At 37.7% G+C, this 21,966-nt stretch overlaps 1 protein-coding gene across 1 annotated transcript in view; it reads right to left on the bottom strand.

Annotated features, from left to right (window-relative positions):
* The window catches only part of CEP290 (centrosomal protein 290), a 143,471-nt gene that overhangs the window by 65,893 nt on the left and 55,612 nt on the right, over window positions 1-21,966 (bottom strand). The window contains exons 15-29 of the mRNA XM_075012177.1: window positions 21,233-21,333; window positions 21,068-21,155; window positions 20,397-20,509; window positions 19,367-20,188; window positions 18,306-18,398; window positions 17,915-17,999; window positions 16,832-16,974; window positions 15,219-15,383; window positions 14,936-15,085; window positions 12,690-12,805; window positions 8,718-8,820; window positions 6,012-6,242; window positions 4,712-4,885; window positions 1,699-1,810; window positions 703-908 (exon numbers count right to left, since the gene is read on the bottom strand). Of these exons, the coding sequence (XP_074868278.1) occupies window positions 703-908; window positions 1,699-1,810; window positions 4,712-4,885; window positions 6,012-6,242; window positions 8,718-8,820; window positions 12,690-12,805; window positions 14,936-15,085; window positions 15,219-15,383; window positions 16,832-16,974; window positions 17,915-17,999; window positions 18,306-18,398; window positions 19,367-20,188; window positions 20,397-20,509; window positions 21,068-21,155; window positions 21,233-21,333 (2,702 nt within the window). The remainder of the gene's footprint in view (window positions 1-702; window positions 909-1,698; window positions 1,811-4,711; window positions 4,886-6,011; window positions 6,243-8,717; window positions 8,821-12,689; window positions 12,806-14,935; window positions 15,086-15,218; window positions 15,384-16,831; window positions 16,975-17,914; window positions 18,000-18,305; window positions 18,399-19,366; window positions 20,189-20,396; window positions 20,510-21,067; window positions 21,156-21,232; window positions 21,334-21,966) is intronic.

The raw sequence follows: 21,966 nt of genomic DNA, 5'->3' as shown, positions 1-21,966 counted from the left end.
ATTTTGAGACACCTTAAAAGGCATAGATTTTAAAAGACTATTAGTGCTCAACAATTTCTTAAAATCAGGCCTCTTGAAAAAATTTTTAAAATCTCAAATTGGACACCAAAATTGATGTACTCACAGTCACTAGTCACTTTTGGAAATCAAGTAGCTTTTGGCCAGACAGATTTCTGCAGAGCCAGAGGTGGCAAAGCAGAAAACCCTGCATGTAATATTCCAAACATAAGACAACATAGAAATGGGTATAGAAGGATTGAGAGAAAAATTAAAATTGTATCATTTTGTGAGGAAGAGTAGAGGCAGATTCAAAATCAAACAAGGTCTGAATCATATACAAAACCATGAGAGTCTCTGATGATCAGGAAAAAAGATAGCAGAAAAATTTGTATCAATTAGACCCTGAGAATGGAAAAAAATACGATTTTTGCAAAAAATCTAGCGGCCAAATAATGAGCAACGTTTTGCAATATGCCTGCATATCAGACTTACTACTCTTGCATTACTTTTACAGTGAATAACTGCAGTCTAAACTAAATTAGTGACAAATTAATACCTTATATATTAAAAGCTAGTCTTCAAGCAAAATATCTATTTATATGAAGCTACATTTGATAAGTAAATCTATCTATCAAGAAAGGTACCAATGGTATCTAATAGAATAATGTAATTGACAAATAACATAATTAAATCTCTATATACTTCAGCAAACTTTGTTTCCAGCTCAAAGTTACGTTCTTCCACTTGCTTTAAAGTGTTCCTTAAATGTTCATACATTCGCTGTGAGTGTTCAGCTCTCTGTCTTTCATTTAGTTCCTTCATTTCCAGCACAGTGATCTTCTTAGAAACAGAAACAATCTCACTGTTGGTTATTGCTTTTGTAGCCTTGTCCATGGCATTGTCACCTCCTACATTCAATAATATTTTTATTAGACTTAACAAGATTTTTACATTAAGTGAGATACTTTTGATTTAGTTCTGAAAGGAACCAGAACACTTAAATAATTTCTGGAACTTGAAGAGGTAGGCATTTGGCTAGTCTTCCCTCATCATGTCAGAAATCTACATAAAACCCAAACCTATTGATTTTTAAGAAAACGTTACCTATATAACATGGTATCAGGATTATCAGAGGTCTTAAAACAAGTGGCATTCAATCCAGATTACTGTACCCTTTTCAGGAGTCAGATTTGTTTTGCTTATCACCACGTTACACCTCACTTAAAAACTACTTACTTACCAAAAAATGCAAAAGTATCACAGAAGACTACTACTGAAAACTTGCTGAGTTTCTACCACCTTAAAAATACATGAACTGGAATAGAAATATTGTACTTACATTTCAGCATTATGCATATAAAGCAGTAGAAACAAGTCATTGTTTGAATGAACTTTTAGATTGTACTGACTTTACTAATGCTTTTCTTTAGCCTGTTGTAAAACGAGGCAATTATCTAGATGAATTGATGTACCCTCTGGAGGTACTTATAACCCTGGTTAAGAAACACCAGTCTAGAAAACTAAAATAATCCTAAATTAGTCAGATTTTTGCATAACATTTTTTAACCTCTAAATGAAGAAAAGATGAGAGAAATACATTATAATTTACTCTAATGTTTCCTAATGGTATGGTTTTCAATTTTTTATAAAAATTAATTTTTCCAAAGGAAATATTGCATATTCTTTATTGATACTTGCCTAATTTAGTTGCTTGGTCCCAAGCTTGCTCCATAGTATGAAGTTTTTCTTTTGTGATCTCAAGCTCCTTATTTAATGAATTTATCTGTTCCTTCAAAGATGCATTCTCACTCTGTATGTCAGAGACGTATCAACATAATAGAGCAATGCAACAGTAATATGTTTGGTGGTTAAAATATTATGGTTTGGCATAACCTATTGATATACACTAGAACAGCCTATGGTACCCAGTTCCTATACAATAATCAAAATGTTTAGCTTTGATCTGTATGACTGTGTTTACACTACAAAAATGACTTCAAAGTTGCTTATTTTGAAGTACAACTTCAAAGCAATCAAAAAGCAATTTCGAAGTTAAGCATCTACACACAGCCCACTTCAAGTGAAAATGCTAGTTATACCTGGAAGTAGGGCACTGCTCCGTGAATGCAGTAAGGACTTCAAATTTGGGCTCCCTATTTCAAAGTTAACTTCGAAGTAAGGGAAAACATGTGTAAACTGTCTGCTGGCTACTTCGATGTAGTGCCTAACTTTGAAATTAACTTCACAGTCAGTTCCCAGTGTAAACGCACCCTATATGCTGTATGCTTCATTTACCATAATTTTTTTTTATCAACAAAGTGTTGAATCCTTTCCTCCAAACAAAATGATGGCTGAAACAAAAATGTCTACACAACAAATAGGAAGTTTACATTGCTTGAAATATTCATGCTTAATTCAAAAAGAAACAAAAAGGAGGAAAGGACTGCCAACTATTTGGTTTAAAATACTCTAATTGGCTCATTTTCAAACATATTTCTCCCAATTTGTTCATGCCTTCTAGTTCCTGACCTTTCAAAATAAGTTAATTTTCTTCTCAGTGGAAAGGAAAAAAACAATACAGCTCAGGGAAACACTCATTCTGCTATTATGAACTATACAGCCAACAGCCCAAAACAATGTCTGGAATAACTGTCTGCCTAATGCATGTGGGCTAAATTGCCACCACCCTCATATAAGCCTATGGATGAGATTACTACAAGAATTTTACCTCAAAGTTCTCCTTGAACTAGCCCCATTATTAGGATTAAATGAAGGGAGAGAGCATGGATTTTGGAGACTGCATCTGTTTGTTGACACCACAAAGATCTAAAGCAGCCTCTCACTTCAGTTTGGAGAAACAAAAGTTTGCAGTAATAGCTGCATTTCTCTGGTCCCTATACAATACAGTGACCATATTTCCTAAATCAAAAAGCAGTACATTTTCGCAGTGACATTTTTACACCACTGTCTTTCTGAATGGTTACCTCACAAAGGTACATTTGAAAATATGCATGTGCTGGTATCATTACTTCCACTTTCTTCATCAAGCAATTGTTCTTATTTCATGGAGTATGAGACTGATTCCAAGAACTTCGTGTTTGCCCTTATCATGGAGTGTGGGATAAGAGCCACTGACTTTCCTTTCAGAAAAAGCATAGCTTTGACTTCCTGTACACATTTTACTTTCTCAGTCACTACTGATCATACTAAATTCTGTCATCACTGCAGCTCTTCCTGGTAAAGAGAGAGCTAGTGCTATTTTGTAAAGCAATGTTTTTAAATAAACAACTTACAATTACTAAACCCCAAATGTTTTGAGTGATAAAATGAAAAAGAAGGACATTATGGGAGCTTCTCAAAAAAGTTCGTGTGGGACGCAAAGAGCTTCATATGAGAAACAGGAACTATGTGAGTTAAAATCAGGATATATGGTCTCTTTACACTTTTTGCTAACAATGACAGAGGCTGGGTTCCCTTTCCTCAATAACTGCCTGCTTATCATTTTAATGCAGTAAACTCTCTCTATTTTACAGACGCCAGTTTAATGGACTTTGAGAACAACCATCCACCAGCCCACCACACACCACCACTGCTCATGAAGTCTGCTTAACTGAGCTCTGTAAAATCCTAAATCCCCATTCCACCCTGCAAAAAAAGTATGCTAGGTGACTTACTGCCACAGCCTGAAGGAGACACACGCTCCTCCTACCACAGGTGGGACATGTACATGTCAAACGGCACTTGTGTACATGCCCCACCCGTGGTGGGAAGAACATATGGTAACCCCATGCAATTCCATGGCAACTCCAGTGGTGGCTCCTCCAGGCCACAGAGGGGATTTTGCTCCTGCATGCTGCAGTGCCCTCAGCCCCAGCACACCACAGATTTTGCTGACCACATGGTGGGGCCCTTGCTGGCACATATGGCATGGCAGGACCCCTGGCCATGGCATGGCTTTGGGTGCTGCGCATGGCAGGGCCCTTGCTGGCGCACGTGGTGTAGCTTTGGATGCCATGTGCGGTGCGGCCCCCAACAGCAGCGGCAGGCTCCAGGGGCAACGATTCCAGTGGTGGTGAGTAGCATTTTTTTGGGGGGAGAGGGGAGCCTGGTAGGGGGTAGAGGGCAGTCAACCCTCCAATTTAACAGACTTTTGGCTTTAACGGACACCCCTCCCTCCATTAGTCCGTTAAATCGAGGGTTTAGTGTACTTATACAAAAGATGACAGAATATGACAGCTCTTTTCCTTCACTCCCTCCAACCCTCCTACTCCGAGAAGCTCCAATAATGAGCCTTCCATATGAGTGAGATAAGGGAAGACGGTATGTCGTTACAGAAGCTATAGTGCCCTTCTCTTCTTATGGGTGAGCTACACAAGCAATTTGCATTGACATAGATCTCTCTCTCAGTGGTGTGAAAAATTCACACCTCTGAGTGCCATAGCTATCCTGACAAGAACCCCAGTGTAGACAGAGTCTGGTTGAAAGACGACGACTTCTGCTGACCAAGCTACCAGCTTCTGGGGTGGTGGATTTACTACTGCAACAGCAAAACCCCTTCCCATTGCTGCAGCGAAGCACTGCAGCAGTGCAGCTGTAGACCTACTTTTAGTGGACCCATGGGGGACAATCTGGTCCTATATATTTATATCTTTCTTCATCATAACAAAACATGGTTATTTGCATAAGTGTGAAGAGTATCAAATAACATTACCTCCATGTGCTCCAAGTTAGTTGTTCTCTGGACAAGCAAGTTATCTTTTTGTAGCACATCCCTGTATTTAGTAGTTAATTCATTATACTGCTTATTAGCCAGTTCTAGCTCAGACAGAGGTACACTGTCATCCAAAGCTTTTTGCAGAGCTGCAATCTTAAAACTTGCCATTTCCTATCAAAATAATCATATTATATTGATTTACTGTATGCTCAAAGTGTGTAAATTGCTACCGTTCTCCTAAAATACACACACAAAGTAATGCTTGCTTCTTTTCCAATATATGCAATATGAATATAAAAACATTTTTGTAAGGACAATTATTTCACTGTTATTTTTAGAACTTGGTCCGATCCCATTTTTATTTTTTTAATTGTAAGAGGACAAAAAAACTCCCTCTCAGGGAACAGATCATTCTGAGACATAAATTAAATATGAGACTACAACAATATTGGTTATGTGATTGCAAATCTGGCAGTTTGTCTAGGATGCTGAACACTACACCTAAAAGAACAGGGGGTTAATGTTGTATTTGGCTCTTTAGAAAATCCCAGCCTTCATTCTTTTTTTATAAATCACTTGTGTATAAAACATAATATTCGGTGCTATCTGTGTTTACTTGTCTCATATCCAAATGATTGCGTAGTTACGGTTCAGTTAGTTGCATTTATCAACTCCAGATTATCATTTTTGGTACTTACAAGCATATTTATCAAGATGTGTAACTCAAATCCTTCTAAATTTTAAAAAAGCTTAATGATGAAAATTATTTCTTACAATTTATGAAGTTTAAATACCTAAAACAAAAATAAAGGGCTGAACCTAGCACTTCTGTGCCTGAACTGTAACACAGACTGAAACTGTACACGAGATGCAGTATCATATATATTAAACCCTGTTTTCTTCTTTGATATTAATTTGAACACCAAGAAAAGCTGTATTGTACATTTGTGTGTGTGTGTGTGTGTGTGTGTGTGTGTGTGTGTATATATATATAAACATGCTATTTACATCTTAAAATATTCAACAACTAAACAGTCCATTTCTTTTGAATGGTCAACCAGTATTATGGCAAGCTGTAATCTGTTTAATAATCTGGGATCCTGTGCTTCTATTCTACCAAAATCATAATCATGTCTTTTTTCCCCAGTCAAATTAACAGTAGGAGATGCCAAAATGTCAATATTAACTTAAATAAATAAATGGAATTCACAAAAATTTCCAACTCAGTTTTCACCTTTGAGAATGCCATACAGTGCAAAATAAATGAAAATTTTAAACAAACGATATACTAGCATACCTTGAATCGCTGCAAGTGTCCAATCTTTTCTGCAACGGCAGTCTCCACTGATGTTAGTTCAACCTTTTGTTTCTCATTTTCTTTTCTAAGATGCCGCTCCATTTCAAGTAATGTTGTGTATTGCCTTGTCAGTGACCGCTCATTCACTTGTAAAACTGTCATTTTTCTACTGCTTTCCGCAAGTAGTTTTTTTGTTTCATCAGTACCCATCTGAAGTGCATCCAGTAAATTCTGTGAGATCAATAAATTATTATTGTTGTGCTCAAACTTTTTGTAGCTTATGGAAATAATTGCCAGCAAATAAACTAACTAAACTAATGTTACTTGTTCAAATATTTTTTTTGCTACTGATTGAACCTCTCTAGTCCAGGACACTCCGGTCCAGCAGCATCCCTGGTCAGGCACTGTCAAGGACCCAGTGAGAGCTCAGAGGTAGGAACACTCACAAGGAAAAAAACAGCGCAGGAGGACCACAGAAATGGCTGAACCACAGGGCCAGCTGGTGGCTGGGAGCAGAGCCTCGGGGCCAGGGGCCTGTGGTCGGGATCAGAACTCACTTGCCAGGGCTGGGGTCAGGGTCCAGTCACTGGGAGTGAGCTGGGGGGTCAGAGCTCAGTAGCAGGGACTGGGCATCAGAGCCTGGCAGTAGGCCTGGCAGCTGGGAGCAGAGAGGCTGGCACTTATCTTCCCCAGTCCAGCAAACAATCTGGTTCGGGATAGGTCAGGCCTTAAGACCGCCAGACCAGGGAGGTACAACCTGTACTTAATTCTACCAGAAAAACACAATTCTACAAAATTTAGATAATTAGTTGACAGGATTATGTACAGTAGATCACTATTCTCACAACCCTTGCATAAGTCAAATTTTGCACGCAACTCGTGGGAGCAAGGAAGCTGACAATGGCAGCAGCCCTGGTCAGTTTCCTGGCTCCAATGAGTTGAGGGGAGCCAGGGACCAGGCGGCTGCTCCTGTCAATGGTAGCAGCTGACAGCCTGACTTTCATTTGCCATCAATGACAGGAGCAGCTGCCACCTCTGAGAGGATCGGGGAAAACTCAAGACTCTCATTAACCCGAGATACACGCAACTCGACTGTATCTCAGGGGCCTAATGTGTAAGGTGGGCATTTTCTAATCTTAGAAGGACATATATATTTCTCAGCTTGCATCTCATCATTAAATGCTGGGTGGGAGAATTTATTTTTTCTCTACCCTCTCAGTTCCAAAATCTGTCAAAGGGTCTATGATGTGGCTTCTAATTTCTGAATTAAAAAAAATTGTATGATTGTTTTCCAAATGAAAGAAATCTGCCAGTGACATTTGCCCCTACAGAAACTGTTTCACAAGGAACTTCCCATTTTGAGAGGTCAAGAATACTAGCGATGCATGGGGAGTGGAATTTTTGCCTACCCTCCCTGGAAAATTTCACATTTCTAAAAAAGTCAGGAGACAGAATCTCTGACAGTCTCAGTTCCATGGCAGCCCAGGGAACTCCACCATTTGAGCAGCCTTCCAAAAAAGCTCTCACATGAGCTAGCAGAAGACTAGACAAATTCCCTTCAGAAAATTGCCTTTCTCCAAAGAAGTGTGTTGATTTTGATGCATTGTCCTCACCATGCTGAAAGAAAGACAAGAGGCAATGGATATACTTGAACTAGGCTGAAACATTATTCACTTAACATATCTGGGAATTCCTGGCAATAAATTGTACAGTGAAAGTTACCACTATTTTCACCTCTTTGGGAGGCTGAGATCAGAACTTCCACTTCCCAGTCTGGTCCCAACTAGCTTGCTGCTGGGACATAAACTTATGTGAGCAGAGGACTGGTTAAGGTAAGGCTGGAAAAAGCAAGGAAATTTTCTCCTCCTGTATCACACTTTAGGAAACCCGATCTTCCTTCCCCAGCTTTCTTGGGGGGTGATTTCCAGAAAATCTACTTCCAAATGCAGTTTATCAGAGAATGATATCACCTCTCCAATAAGTACTTGTGCTGGACATATGCTACACATAACTGAGTAACCTTGTCTGAAACACCTTACCCTCTAGGTCCCTGAGTTGTGGAGAAGATGAGGATGAAAACAGAAACAACAAAAACAAAACACCTAGCTCTTCTCAACCAATTTAGCACTGATATTAAAATTCCTTCTCAACCCTGAAAGCAAAAAACCACTAGCAAAAAAGCCACTAGTATGATCCACAGCAGATCATACACAAAAGTTGTCCTTCTGTAGTCCAAGGGATATTTCTAGCTCAGGATTGCCAAGACAGAGAGCTTCCCCAGAACTGCCCGAGATATAAATACCCCAAACTCCCTCAAGTATCTGGAGGGCAGGGGTACAAAAGGGGGACAGCGTACCATATGCATTATCTGGAGAATTTGGAAGTGTTTGTTCGGTTCACACATGCACCCTCACTTATCTCTGTAACTCCGACCAAGGGAATAAAGAGCACTATGTGATGCATTTGCTGTTAGGAAAGAGAACAGATTCCCCTAGCAAAAATATCACACAGTACTGAGTGGTGTAGTTTCCACTTGTGGTCAACTGCAAAACGTCTGTTGAAGGAGTAAGCAACAATTTCTGCCCCCACTTATGTCAAGTTAACTTTGGACATATTTTTACTTCGGTATTAAAAACTCTGAAATTGCTAAAATGTATCACATTTTCAAGCAGAGTTAAATGTTTTTTTCCCCCCAAAACTGCTTACACTATATTCCTTTATCTTGACAGCATCCTGTTCTTTTTGATCTTCTAGCTTCTTCTTTTCGTCTCGCATTCTCATGGATTCTGCTTGCCACATTTCTTTTTCACTATAAATATATTTCATATATATTTTCATTTAAATAAAATAATTCATTTTTTCAATCAAAAATATCAAATATTGTAAAGTTTTTTCAAAACTGTACATCATTTTACCATTATAATCTTATTAACTGAAATATCCTACTTTAACATATTTTTCAATGAGTTTTGCAAGCTCAAAAGTAACTTCACTATTGAAGTTGGAACTGAATATTTATACAGCCTGTGGTGAGGAATGAATAGTTGTGTAAGTTCCAAAACATGTTATTAAAAGAAGCAGTACATGAGATTTGAACACATGAAGTATGGGATACTTCTTGCAGAGAACTCAGATTTCCCTCTTGTGAAAAAGAAGAGTCATAAAGGATGCCAGAATTCTTCCCAGACTGTTGTCCTATTATGATGGAGTAAGGGAATGCTGGTGTGTTTTCCTTCTGAAGTCTACCAAGATTTGAAACAATATTTGAAGTTGCTCCAAAACATTCCAAAGCTTGTCTATATTGGCCCTGTTGTGTGGGCTACAGAAGGTGAACTGGAGTGCACACCGAAGTGTTGCTCTGTAGCTCTCCCATATATACCCTTGTAGAGCAAGCTAAAAGGTACCTAAGTTCACATTAACACATGCTGTTTGAAAGGTACCTTTTCATGCTAGCAGGATTCACACTGAGCAATTACACTAGTGTGTGCTGCAACTCACTTTAGTGGGCCGTAATCCGCACTGTGGGGCCAACCCCTCATATCAGTGAGGAAACTGTGGCCTACTGGGACTCAAGAACTGAAGAGTTTGACCTAGTATTGTGGTGGTTCTCCATAAAAGTTTCAACTCGTTTGGGGAAATGAGGAAGCTCCTATAAGCAGCCCAGATTCTCAGAATTTACATGGTCACAGTGAGGTTCTGTTGGCTGAGAGCAGTTGTGGGAAAGCTCCTATTCTTTGGCTCCCAAGAGGGTCTCCGTGCAGAAAGACTATATTTACATTTTGGCTTCTATCATGATGGGGAAAAGAGATAAAAAGGAGAGAAGAAATTTGACAGTGGTTCTATGGGGGATGCAAAAGCCTGGAACCTTCGCGCTTTTAAGGAGGTGGCAAGATTCTGCTCACTGTTACTTCAAAAAAGCTTTCACAGATTGAATGAACTTGTCAGTCATTATGTGATGAAAGTTTTGTTGGAAGATACTAATTTATCAACTGTAAAACATTTTGTGGAAATATGGGTTCAAAACAACTTTCACTGAATCACAGTCAGGTTTCTTGGCAAGCTGCTGGTTAGCTCAGGCTATTAAGATCTGTAGCTGGTGTGGCAGGGTGCCTATAGGCTGAGGGCACCAACCTTTCCTGGGTCCATATATCTCAGGCAGCCCTGCCATACAAATTGGAAGCTCTATAACAGTGGGGTTGCCTCAGAGTCACAGACTCTAAAAGGGTCCATCATGCAGACTGCCCCAGGACTGGAGACCCCAGACTTCCAGTATCTGTGGCTCCAGAGACTCTACCGTGGTCCTGGAAAAAGATGGTCCCTGTTCCATAACTGATGTTCTTCAACATGTGTTGCTCATGTTCATTCCTTAATGGACGAGCGTGCACACCACATGCACCAGTGCTGGAACTTTTTTTCCATCAGCAATGTCCATAGTGTAGCAGCTCTGCTGCCCTCTAGAGTGGCAAACATGTTGCAGTGGAATGGACATGAGCAAGCACTCTAAGAAGAACCTTAAAGACTTGGGAGACTTCAAGGACCGTAATGAGGGAACTGTCTCAAAACAGGGATCTCAGGATTTCTCAGGTCTCTTCTACACAGCAGAACTCCTGGAAACTTTGGAAACTGAAGAGTCCCAGCTTGAATCAGGATTCTCAGAGCTTCTCGGCTGCTTTCTTCATGCTGGATGACTCCCCTGACCACAGTAGATTCCCAAAGCTGCTCTAACTCCTTCTAGGGGATGTGAAGGAAGCCTAGTTAGTACCTTGCAAGAAGGGGAACCAGCTGCTCCGTTTTCAGACAAATTTAAATTAAATGTTTTTTTTTCCTGAAACAAAAACTTAAAATTTTCTTTCCATAAAAATTTAGAAATTTCTAGATTTTGTTCCAAAATGGAATATAAACTTTCAAAATGTCACAATTTCCAACTTAGCAGAAATTCCAATTTTTGACTAGCTGTATTTAAATGGATCAGAAAAGGTGTGAGCACTCAATCACTACTTTATTTGACTGGCTGGAGGTAGCAAATATAGTACTGAGGCAGGAGTGTGGCCCATACCCACAGCTCCAAGCATAAAAACTAGCCGCCTCTTGTACTTGCAGGAAGAGAGGAGCAGCCCTAATGTCAAAGACTAACAAAAAACAGAATCCAGAAACTGTTAGTGAAGTTAGATAACAGACATAACCCCCTAGAAAACAAGTCAAGCACTTCTGTCCCAGAATCTGCCTAAGTAAGCCCCCAGGCCCAATTCTATAGTGAAAAATCAATCTGGGCAGGCCTCAGAATCCAAAATCCAAATTAGGAGACTTTGATATATTCTGAAACCTAATACACTTTTGCTTTTACCCTCTGGAGAGCGAGATGCATTTGGAACAAATCAAAGGAGGAAAGGAATAGGCTTAGGAACTGGTGTTACACAAAGGGTGCGTCTAACTAGCCAGCTACTTCAAAGTAGCTGGCGTAACGTCGAAATAGCATGTGTTGTGTCTACACGTGCTGTATGCTATTTCGACATTGAAATCGACATTAGGTGGCAAGACATTGACATCGCTATTCCTATCTGAAAATGGGAATAGCGCCCTACTTCGATGTTCAATGTCAAAGTAGGGCGTGTGTAGACGATCTGCGTCCCGCTATATCGAAATAGCTGGGTGCTCCATGGCGGCCATCAGCTGAGGGGTTGAGAGACGCTCTGTCCAGCCCCTGCAGGGCTCTATGGTCACTGCGTGCAGCAGCTCTTAGCCCAGGGCTTCTGGCTGCTGCTGCTGCAGCTGAGGGTCCAAGCTGTGTGCACAGGGTCTGCAACCAGTTGTCGGCTCTGTGGACCTCGTGCTGTGCAGGCCGTGTGTGTCTGGGAGGGGCCCTTTAAGGGAGCAGCTTGCTCTTGTCCCAGAAGGGCTAGTCCAGCCTGTGATCCTGTCCACAGGCTTTGCTGGCCCCTTACTTCGACAGAGAGTGCTTATGTGTGTGGACACTCCGCATTTCCTTCCGGGGCAGCTCCTTTCAACGTTGAACATCAACAGCACCAGCCTTGGAGGACGTGTAGATGATACGCATTGAACTAGCCTATTTCAATGTTCTTACTTCGAAATAGGCTACTTTGACCTAGTATGCTAGCGTAGACATAGCCAAAGGGTTAAAACACCCCTGGAACTGAGATCTTTAATTTGCAGTTGTGATCCCTGTATCCAGAGCAATATTCTTTCTTCTTCCTTTGATCGGGTTCCTCAGCATAAGATTCTCACTGATCTCTAATTTTCCCTACTCTTCTGCCTGAAAGCAGAGGAAAGTGGAAGTGAGGCTTCCACAAACGTCAAGTACAAATGAGTTCCTGGATACAGATTCAAGTGAAGCTAGACAGGGTTACAATTAGTAGATGTTCCTGGTGCTAAGATGATCTTTGTCACAATGAAAATTGCACAAGCAAGTTACAAAATGTGAGCCCAACAGACAGTGATATTCTAAAAGGTCTTTGAAGCATAGCTGCACTAGGGGGAATATACAGAGGCCATGTAAAAGAAGAATGATTATTTCAAACTGGCCACCATGATGCTAATAAGAAATAACAACTTGAAGACCATGGATTAAATTATTAATATTTTAAAATATTGAAAACATTTTGCGAGTTTAAGGTTTATCACCCAGACCATCTCAAAAAGAAGATCTCAAAGTATATATACCTCTGATATTCCTTATACAGCAAGCCTTGTTGATGGCGAATTACTGCAAATTTTCTCTTATATTCTTCTAGTACTTCTTCTAATTTCTTAAGTAACTGTTCTTTATTTTCTAGCTCCTAATGATAGTTTTCAAAATAAAATTATAAAATTAAGAATGCACGCTCCAGATCTGAAAACATTCATCAAAGCCATGCTATTCTCTAGCACAAACCTTTATACCACTGACATCAATGCATTAATGAAACAGAACCTGCATCTTTATGCTAAAACATGTCAAAAACAGTCTAAATAAAAGTATGTTCAAATATTTATCAGTAATAAACAATTAATAAATAATTTCACAGATCATATACCAAAGATTTGAGAATTACTTAATATTTAGGCATTATCCACACAGATTACTAATGAAACAGTACACTTGGAAAGCGCTAAGCACATCTCACATTGCTAAATGCATTCACACTTTGTAAGTACTCAGTATAAAAAATCTTTTCTGACAAAAACAAACTGACAAGGATGATGATAAATGGAACTAATAAGATGTGTGGTTATGCACTTGCTTTTTTAAGTTCCCCTCCCTGCCATTTATTTTCTTTCCCTCCTTCTCAGCAATCAACAGTTTTAATTTGAGCATATTTATGCTCTTCTCAACATTCAGGCCACTCCCTCTACACAAATGAACAACTCATATGGGACATACAAGCAGTAAACAGAAAACTACCAGGAGCTTTGCACAGAAGTAGTGTGTGGGTAGGAAAAGAACAGAATTCAATGAGAACAGGTGCCTTGATTACAGACCAGCATGCAGTTAAACCTAAACCCACCAGAATTTTTCTAAACAACATAACCCTGACATATTAACTTCTGTAGATTTCTTGATAAATGCCCAATCTAGCAAAATGATAATTACAGGTTTCTAAAAATAAATAAATAAATAAACAAACAAACATGCAAAAGTTACCAAAGGCAATAAATACCTTTTCATGGTAGGAATACAAATCTATTTAGTACTCTTATATTTATTCCAGCTCGATATACTCAGTCAACTTTCTGTGGGGTGGCAGGGGTAGGGGGATCTTCTAATATAATCTTATTAATACTACATTTACCGAATTTTGGTAAAGAAGAAACTGATCCATAGCAAGAAAAGCAAGTCACTCTCTTTTTAAATTCACAGAAAAAGCCAACTTCCCACTGGCCAAATTAGAAAGATTATGTTTCCCTACCATTTCTTCTATGCTTAAATATTGTCTCCTAACCTTACATACTAAAATTCCTTACAGAAACCAGACATGGGAACTTAGATGACAACAATACAATACAATACATTTTTTGTTGATTGTCCTCTAGCCTTATATTTTCACAATAGGCTAACGTTCGTAACTCTCTGCCATCTATATTCTTCTCCCAGCTGTGTTGTATCAAAATCTATTTGTGATACTGGGAATGCATAGATGTTTTATAAACTCTTAACATAAGACATTAAGGACATCTAGTTTAAGAGCCCCCAAAATGAAAAAAATTTGAGTAGCACAAATTATCCAGGAGAAAGAGACAATGCATGCCGAGTTTTCTTTCAGACGTACTGAACTATTCCTGATTGTTGAGATCTTTACATTGCATATGACAACTGCACTGCATATGAAACTATGCAATTCCAGGCAAGAAGTCTTCTTTGGCTTGATGAGGAGGGGAGAAGAAGAGGGATTAGCTCTTACGTGTAGATTTTTTTAGTAGGGTTAGAAATAAGAATCTCTTCTCAAAGATGTCATATAAGGAAGATTCAGGCAACTACATTCTAAAATAAACTCTTTCCTATCTGACAGCCCTGGGAGGTTGCTGGATATTCAAATATTCTGGATAATAGAGAGCTATACCTAGCAATGCATAACATTAAAGAAAAACAAGAGTAGATATTAACAAACAAAAATGTATGCAAAGCACTTTATTTACCAACGACAGTAGTATTGTACACTAAACTTATACTGTTTGCTGTACTTATTTGTATTTACTTTCCCTATACTGTACTTAGCGAAAATGTAACTAAAATTTACTTATGGTTAAAATGCTGGTTATTTGAGAGTTCTGGATGACAGAATACTGGATATGAAAGAGTCTACTGTATTACAATATATATTATGATTTTTAGGAGCCTCCCCAGATTCCATGTACAATATGGTAACAGGTTTGGAATGAATCAAATACATGTTACAGATATCCTTAGTATCCAAGTTTAAATTGGTTACCTGTAAAAGATGTATTAAATATTCATTCTGAGAATTCACTATATTAGCACTTGAAGAAGTCATCCCTTCTGGACGGCTTATTGTTCTAAATACTATATTGGCACTTTCTGATTGACGTAATAAAGAAACTTCATTTTTAAGCTGTGCAATCTAAAGAAAAATAAAGAGACCAGAAAGAATAAGAAGAAACTCTTATTATTCAACCAAAATTTGAAAAATTTTAATAAAAAATATTAAGTGCATATGTTCTATGTTATTACTGTAAAACAAATTAGAGTAATACCTTTACACTGGCTTTTGTTAACTCGTTAGAGAAATCTGTTGCCTCTTTTCGAGATCCTTTCAATTCCTGCCTCAGTTCTTCATTTCGCCCTGTTAGCTGGTCAACTTGAGCTTTCAAATGCAAATTGGCATCAAAGATTCCTTCTGCATTCTTGGATTCAATTGCCTAGCACATTATTTCACAAAAAACTATCACGTTAACTAATTTCATGGACAGAAAAACAAAAAACAAAATATGGCAAAAATCCACATTTTCCAATAAATAGGAGGCTCAAAATGGACAGTGGAAGTACAAGAAGTCCTGTGGCACCTTACAGACTAACAGATATTTTGGAGCCTAAGCTTTCGTGGGCAAAGACCTGCTTCATCAGATGCATGAGTTGGGGGGTGGGTTTCAGAGGGGTATTTAAAGAATGGGGTCCCGGTAAAAGGGAGGGCCAGAGCTGACAAGGTCTAGTCAGCAAGGTGGAAATGGCCCAGTATCAATAGTGTGTATTAAAGGAGTTAAAAACAAGTCAGATCAGACAGGAGGATATGAGCCATTGTCAGAGGCTAATGGGGAGATATTAACACCCAGAGCAGAGAAGCTGTTTTTGCAAGTTGTCAGCCACTCCCAGTCTCTGTTTAATCCCTGGTTAATGGAGTCAAATTTGCAAATTAATTGCAGCTCAGAGATTTCTCTCTCCATTTGATTTTTGAAATTTCTTTGTTTCAGGACTGCCCCCCCTTAAATCTGCTACTGAGTGTCCAGGGAGATTGAAGTGTTCCCCCACAGACTTCTGTACTTTACCGTTCCTGATGTCTGATTTATGTCCATTTATTCTTTTACAGAGAGACTGTCCAGTTTGGCCAATGTAAATTGCAGTGGGGCATTGCTGGCACATGATGGCATATATTATATTAGTGGATGTGCACGTAAAGGAGCCCCTGATGGTATGGTTGATGTTAGGTCCTGTGATGTCATCACTGGTATAGTTATGGGACCAGAATTGGCAGCGAGGACCATTGCAGGGGCTCATTCCAGGCCTAGAGCCACTGGTTTGTGATTTGTAGTGGCTGGTGAGGATTTGTTTAAGATTGGCGGGCTGTCTGTAGGTGAGGATTGAGAGAGTGAAAAGGTCTCTGAGAGTGAAAGATCATTGTTCAGGATGGGTTGCAGATCACTGATGATGCATTGGAGAGGCCTTAGGTGGGGGCTGTATGTAATGGTTAGTGGTGTTCTAGTATCATCAAACCATCATAAAGGGGAAGTGAGAGACAAAAGTAGGCAAACCATAACTCAATCCCATCCTTATGACAGCTAGCAGAGCAAAATGGCTGTGTTGAGGGGAGCTCCTACAACCCAAAATGAGCATCACAAGGTAATTCCACAGCAAAACTAGAGGGCAGTGGGATATATTCTGCTTTAGTTAGCCATAACTGTGATCTCTGAGGACATCTAACTGCTTTAGTGATTAAGAAAACTAAACCTTACAGCACAAATACTTCCAGCATAAACATAATTTCTCAAGCTAATATTTAAGTAATCTGATTCTCTAATATGACAAATCAAAATTGATTACTTTTTAAACAGTCAATTTCTACCATGCCAAATAATTCAAATGAAAGGCTTACATTTACTAATCGCTCCAGACTAGGGATCATTAAGGCTGTTTCTCCTCCTTTCACACTAGGATCCTTCTGCATTTCTTTGACAGCTTGTAATATCTCTTTCATTCCCTGCTCAAGCTGTTTGTTTTCTTCTGACAATTCTTTCACTGCAATACAGTAATACATATTTCTAAAATATTTTAAAATGCTCTGGAAGAATATAAGTTCATCTTGGTTTCTGTTAGTATGACACATAAAAGTAGCTCATCTTATTCAAGGAAATACACATCCATCTACAGAATTCAGAGACTTCAGATTTCTGTGCACAAATAGGAACTCTGTTACTCTGAATCCTCAGTCCCTCATTTGCTAATCATCTGATTCACCAAATCACATAAGCACATGGCTAGCTTTAAATAAGTGACCTGTACCCACTGTCTTCAATGGGACTATTCAGGGATTTAAAGTTAGGCGTACACTTAAGTGCTATGCTATATTGGATCTCAGCAATTTGTTATTTTAAATTTCATATATTAAAATACATTAAATGGAAAGGGGTAGCCATGGTAGTCTATTTCAGCAAAAACAACAAGGAGTCCTGTGGCATTTAAAGACTAACAAATTTCTGTGGTTGTAAGATTTGGTAGGCTTCATCCCACTTTGTCAGATGCATGAGCACGTGTTCCACATAGTCCCACTTAATGTAAACTTTAAAGTTTGAAATCAGGAATATCTACCACACACTAGAAAATCTTTTTTAAAAAAAGATATATGAAAGATTAAAGTATTTCATGAAGTTCTCAAGAAATAAGACACCTTGGTAAATGAAGTTGCATTGTCAGCATTTTGTAACTTATCAGGATCAACCCTCAATCTACATTTTATAGTTTAAAGGTATTACGTCTTAAATGCCTCCTATCTAGCTATCTATCAGTTTTATGCATTCCAAAAAACATCAAGTAAACTGTAATTTAAAATATTAAATGAAAAATTAGATTTATAAGTGTAACAAAAAAAAAACCAGAAGCACATTAGCCCGCTAAAAATTTTACATAAATGTTTATAAATTTAATCATGGCCTATACTAACAAAAAAACGACAGCTTACATTTAAATTGAAATTTGGCTATCACAGTCCTGTTCCGCTCCAAGTCTCTCTCTCTGTCATTTAATTCTTTCGCAAGGTATTCATTCTAGCAGCAAAAGAAGAAAATCTTAAAAACTGGATTTTCAAGACATAAGATTTAGAATCTTCTAGTACTAGAATACTTGAAAGCATACCACTGAGTAATGACTGTTAAATAAGATTAGATGCCTAAAGGCTTATTATTAAAATCACACATATATCACAGTACAATTCTATTGTCATAACAGGACAGTAAAAGAAATAGTGTCATGCACAAAAACAAAACCAGTAATATATTTAAGCTTTAAATAATGTTTATGCAGTATTTAAGCAATCCTCTCTTCATAAATACCCTATCAAAGCCTTGCACTACCTGCACTGCCTGGCTTCTGTATTTTTCAAGCTCGAGTTCTGCATTTCTACATAATGTTTTCTTGGCCAACAAATCTCTGGATATCTGTTCATTCTAAAGGAACAATGAATAATTAGCATATGATCTGATTTCCATTTATTTACATAACTTTTCCAAAATCTTTTCTGTGATATGAATAAAGAAATAAACTTTTGCAGTTTAGCTGTAAACTAAATGAATTATGTTATTTGTTTTACAATTTTTTAAACTTTACTTTAAAATGACCTGTCAGTGCAAAGCATAAGAAACAATAGTTTAAAAGGCTTATACAGACAAAGTTCCATTTACCAATTATGGGTATCAACAAAAGAATAATTTCATAAATCTAGAAAACACCTCTCATAGTTTTTACTCATTTAAGTTAAGAGCTAGGAAATAATTCTTCGATTAACTTGTTCATTCCTGCAGTAATAATGTTCCCAAAACATAGATGGTGGTATATGGAACACTATACTCTTTAGGGCTTCCTTCAATCTAATTTTAAAAGACTCATGCAATAGACAGACTCCACTATTTTTCTTGGAATACTTTTATTTATTTATATTTCAAATATAATTACTATTATTTCAGTAACCTAATACAGAAATAAAAAAAATCATATTTTACTTCATATCATAAATGCCTCCCATCCAACTCATGATCAAGCAAGCCACATCCAGCCTCCATTAGCAATCCAATAAAATCCCTTGAGGAAGTACAGCAATTGCTTACATAAAAAATGTTAAAGAGCTATTTAATATATTTATTTATAAATGCAACTTTGCATATGGAGAAAAAAAAAGGGGGGGAAACTTGCAGTGTGCAACTAACCAGCTTCTTTATGAATCACTGCAAAGTGTTCCATATACCACCATCTATTTTTTATGACCAACACCTCAAATATACTGGAATGGTGCTGTCTTATAAACTTGATCAAATTGAAGCACATAAAATAAAATAATGTACATTGTTTATTATCTGTTGATATGTATTTTTGAATAATTACAAAGGATAAACTTACAGGTATTGTGGACAAGCCTCACCTGTGATCTAAGGAAAAATAATTCACTCCTCAACTGCCTTATGAGATTTTCGAGTGGATCTACCTTACATACACATTGTGATGATTCATCTTCAAGTCCACTTTCCAAAATTTTTGTCTGCAATGATTCTGGAAAGACTATCTGTTCTTTGATAGCATCTTGGAAACCAGTTAATAAATCAGAATACCTTATTTGAGAATAGTCCTCTTCATCTTTCAGTTTTACTACTTGTGATTTAAATGGTGACACAGGCTTCTCAAGAATAGACTGACAAAAAATGGCAGAATTTTGACTAAGAGACAGCCCTCCCTGGAAATCTTGAAAAAATGTTTGGTCTAAATCAGAGCATACTGCTGTCTGTTTCTGAAAAGTTGCTTCCTTTACACCATTTTTGCAGTCCTGTCCTTGTATCTGCTGGCTGTTGGACTCCTTTTGCATTATTTGTGCAGCAGAAAATGAATGTGGATAGTCTGATTTTAAGCCTTTTAATATCTGCCTATTAGTTGCATAATCTGTTGTCCCTAGTGTCTCTGCAGACGGTAATCCTGATGATCTATAAAGTTCTTTTATGGTAAAAGTTTCTGACCTATGGCCATTGTCCTTTGGCTGCATCTCTGCCACGTGTCTAGAACCTAACTGGGCAAAAATACTTCCACTTGCTTCTGACTGATTTAGATTATGCAGTATACTAGAAATTCTTCTTGACAGATTGTGCAAAGCCTTGGTGTTTTCAGATATATCCTTCTCAGATTTTAACACACTAACGGATGCTCCTCTAAGTGAAAGTACATGTTTCATTTCCATTTTATCTGAACAGTTATCCTGTATTCATAGAAAAGTAAACAATGCTTATTATTGTTTCATCAGAATGTAAAGATTCATTAAGGGTTGTTTGTTTAGTCAGTTACACTAATGATTAATAACTATCCAGAAGTATAAAAACACATTTACTCAGACATCAACAGAGTTCGTATTCTGTCTCACGTCATACAGAAAAAATGTAATACACATTCACATACCATGACCCTACCTTTGCTTTAACTTCATCAGCATTAACTGTGCTCATGAAATCTGATTTTCCCTTTTTTGTCTTCAGATCTTCCGTAAAGCTATCAATTAGCTGCAGGTCATCTGCATCCAATCCTAATTACCAATACATTTGTGAATAGAAAGTTATTATGAATGACTTTCTCAAGCCTGACAACAAAATGAAATGCTCCAAATATTGGGCTAGATTTCTGGTCCCTGTTCTGTGATGCAAAGGAATTGTAAAGTTGTTTTTATTAGGCAGCTGATGATTCCCACAGGGTAGATGAACTTCTGCCTGGTATAGAATTGGAATAAGCAGCTCTTTATACTGCCTCTGCTAATGACCATTTGCCTGAAGAGAGAGGAAGATGAGGAGGGTCATTCTGTACTCTTGACAGCCCTTTAAATGTCAGCACAAGTTAAAACACGCATGAGGCTATGTGATTAATGAAACACAAAATCACCGCATCATTCTTCTTCAGATACATCAACTAGAACTCTGGTGCAGGTAAAGATCTGGACCACTATCTATACTCTGCTTCATAACAATTAGATACTTTTGCTAATGTGGCACACTGTCAAGTTATCCTGAATAAATCTATACAGACCCATTTTCACTGGCTGGCCTGAAATCTGACAAAATCAAAATAAATTGCAATGATTCTGTCCTACCTAACATTGCCGCTCTTCTTCCTTTCTCCTGAGCCATTTTACGAATCTGTTGTTTCAGTGCAACTCTTTCTTCTTCTAGTCTTTCAATCTGCACAACAAAATATTAATAAGTATTTCTGTTTGGTTTCATTTTACAAAATACAAATAAAACAGTTTATCACTTGCCTCTTTTAAAAGGATCTGGTTTTCAGCTCTGTACTGCTGCTGTTTTAGTGCCTTGCTGTTTTTAAATTCAGTTAAATCTATCGTTGTCTTTGGATCAAGACCTGAAACATAATCCAAGCTATATATTCATTAGTTAGAAAAAAAATAATTCCAACTTAAAGTATTAACATAAACCCATTTAAATAAGAATATTTTGAGAAGCATTCAAGCAGGATTACAAATAATTATATTGAAAACCAGTAATTGCACTTGTTTTTTTCCTGCACAACAGCTCTTTCGTGCTTGATATAATCTGGAAAATGGACAATTTTAGTTGACTGACCCACAACTAAAAGTAATTTACTTAACTATTTCATGTTTTTCTTTGCATGTTTCAATTAGTAATATGACACATAATACCAATATTTTCTTTACAAATATCATAAATATGCTGGAACCAGGAAAAGTTAGATAGCACCATAGAAATGAAAATGAATGCTGCAAATACTACTTCCTCTTATTCTTCTTGGGAGGGAGAAGGTGGGGCAGGAGTCTGGGGAAGATTGTAACTTAGTCAAGAGCAGTTTATAGACCACATTTGTTCATGAAAAATCCTGCAGCTAATCATTTCTTACTAACAAATAAATAAAATTCATTACTTTATTTTAGTAAGATGAAAGAATTTACACCAAAATATGATAAGTTAAGATTTTTGCATTACTATAATGTTAATTGAACTGTGTGGCACAATTAAA

This window comes from Carettochelys insculpta, chromosome 1, assembly GCF_033958435.1.
Source record: "Carettochelys insculpta isolate YL-2023 chromosome 1, ASM3395843v1, whole genome shotgun sequence".
Lineage (NCBI taxonomy): Eukaryota > Metazoa > Chordata > Testudines > Carettochelyidae > Carettochelys > Carettochelys insculpta.
The sequence above is the reverse complement of the archived record's forward strand: the minus strand, read 5'-3'. Positions and strand labels throughout refer to the sequence as shown.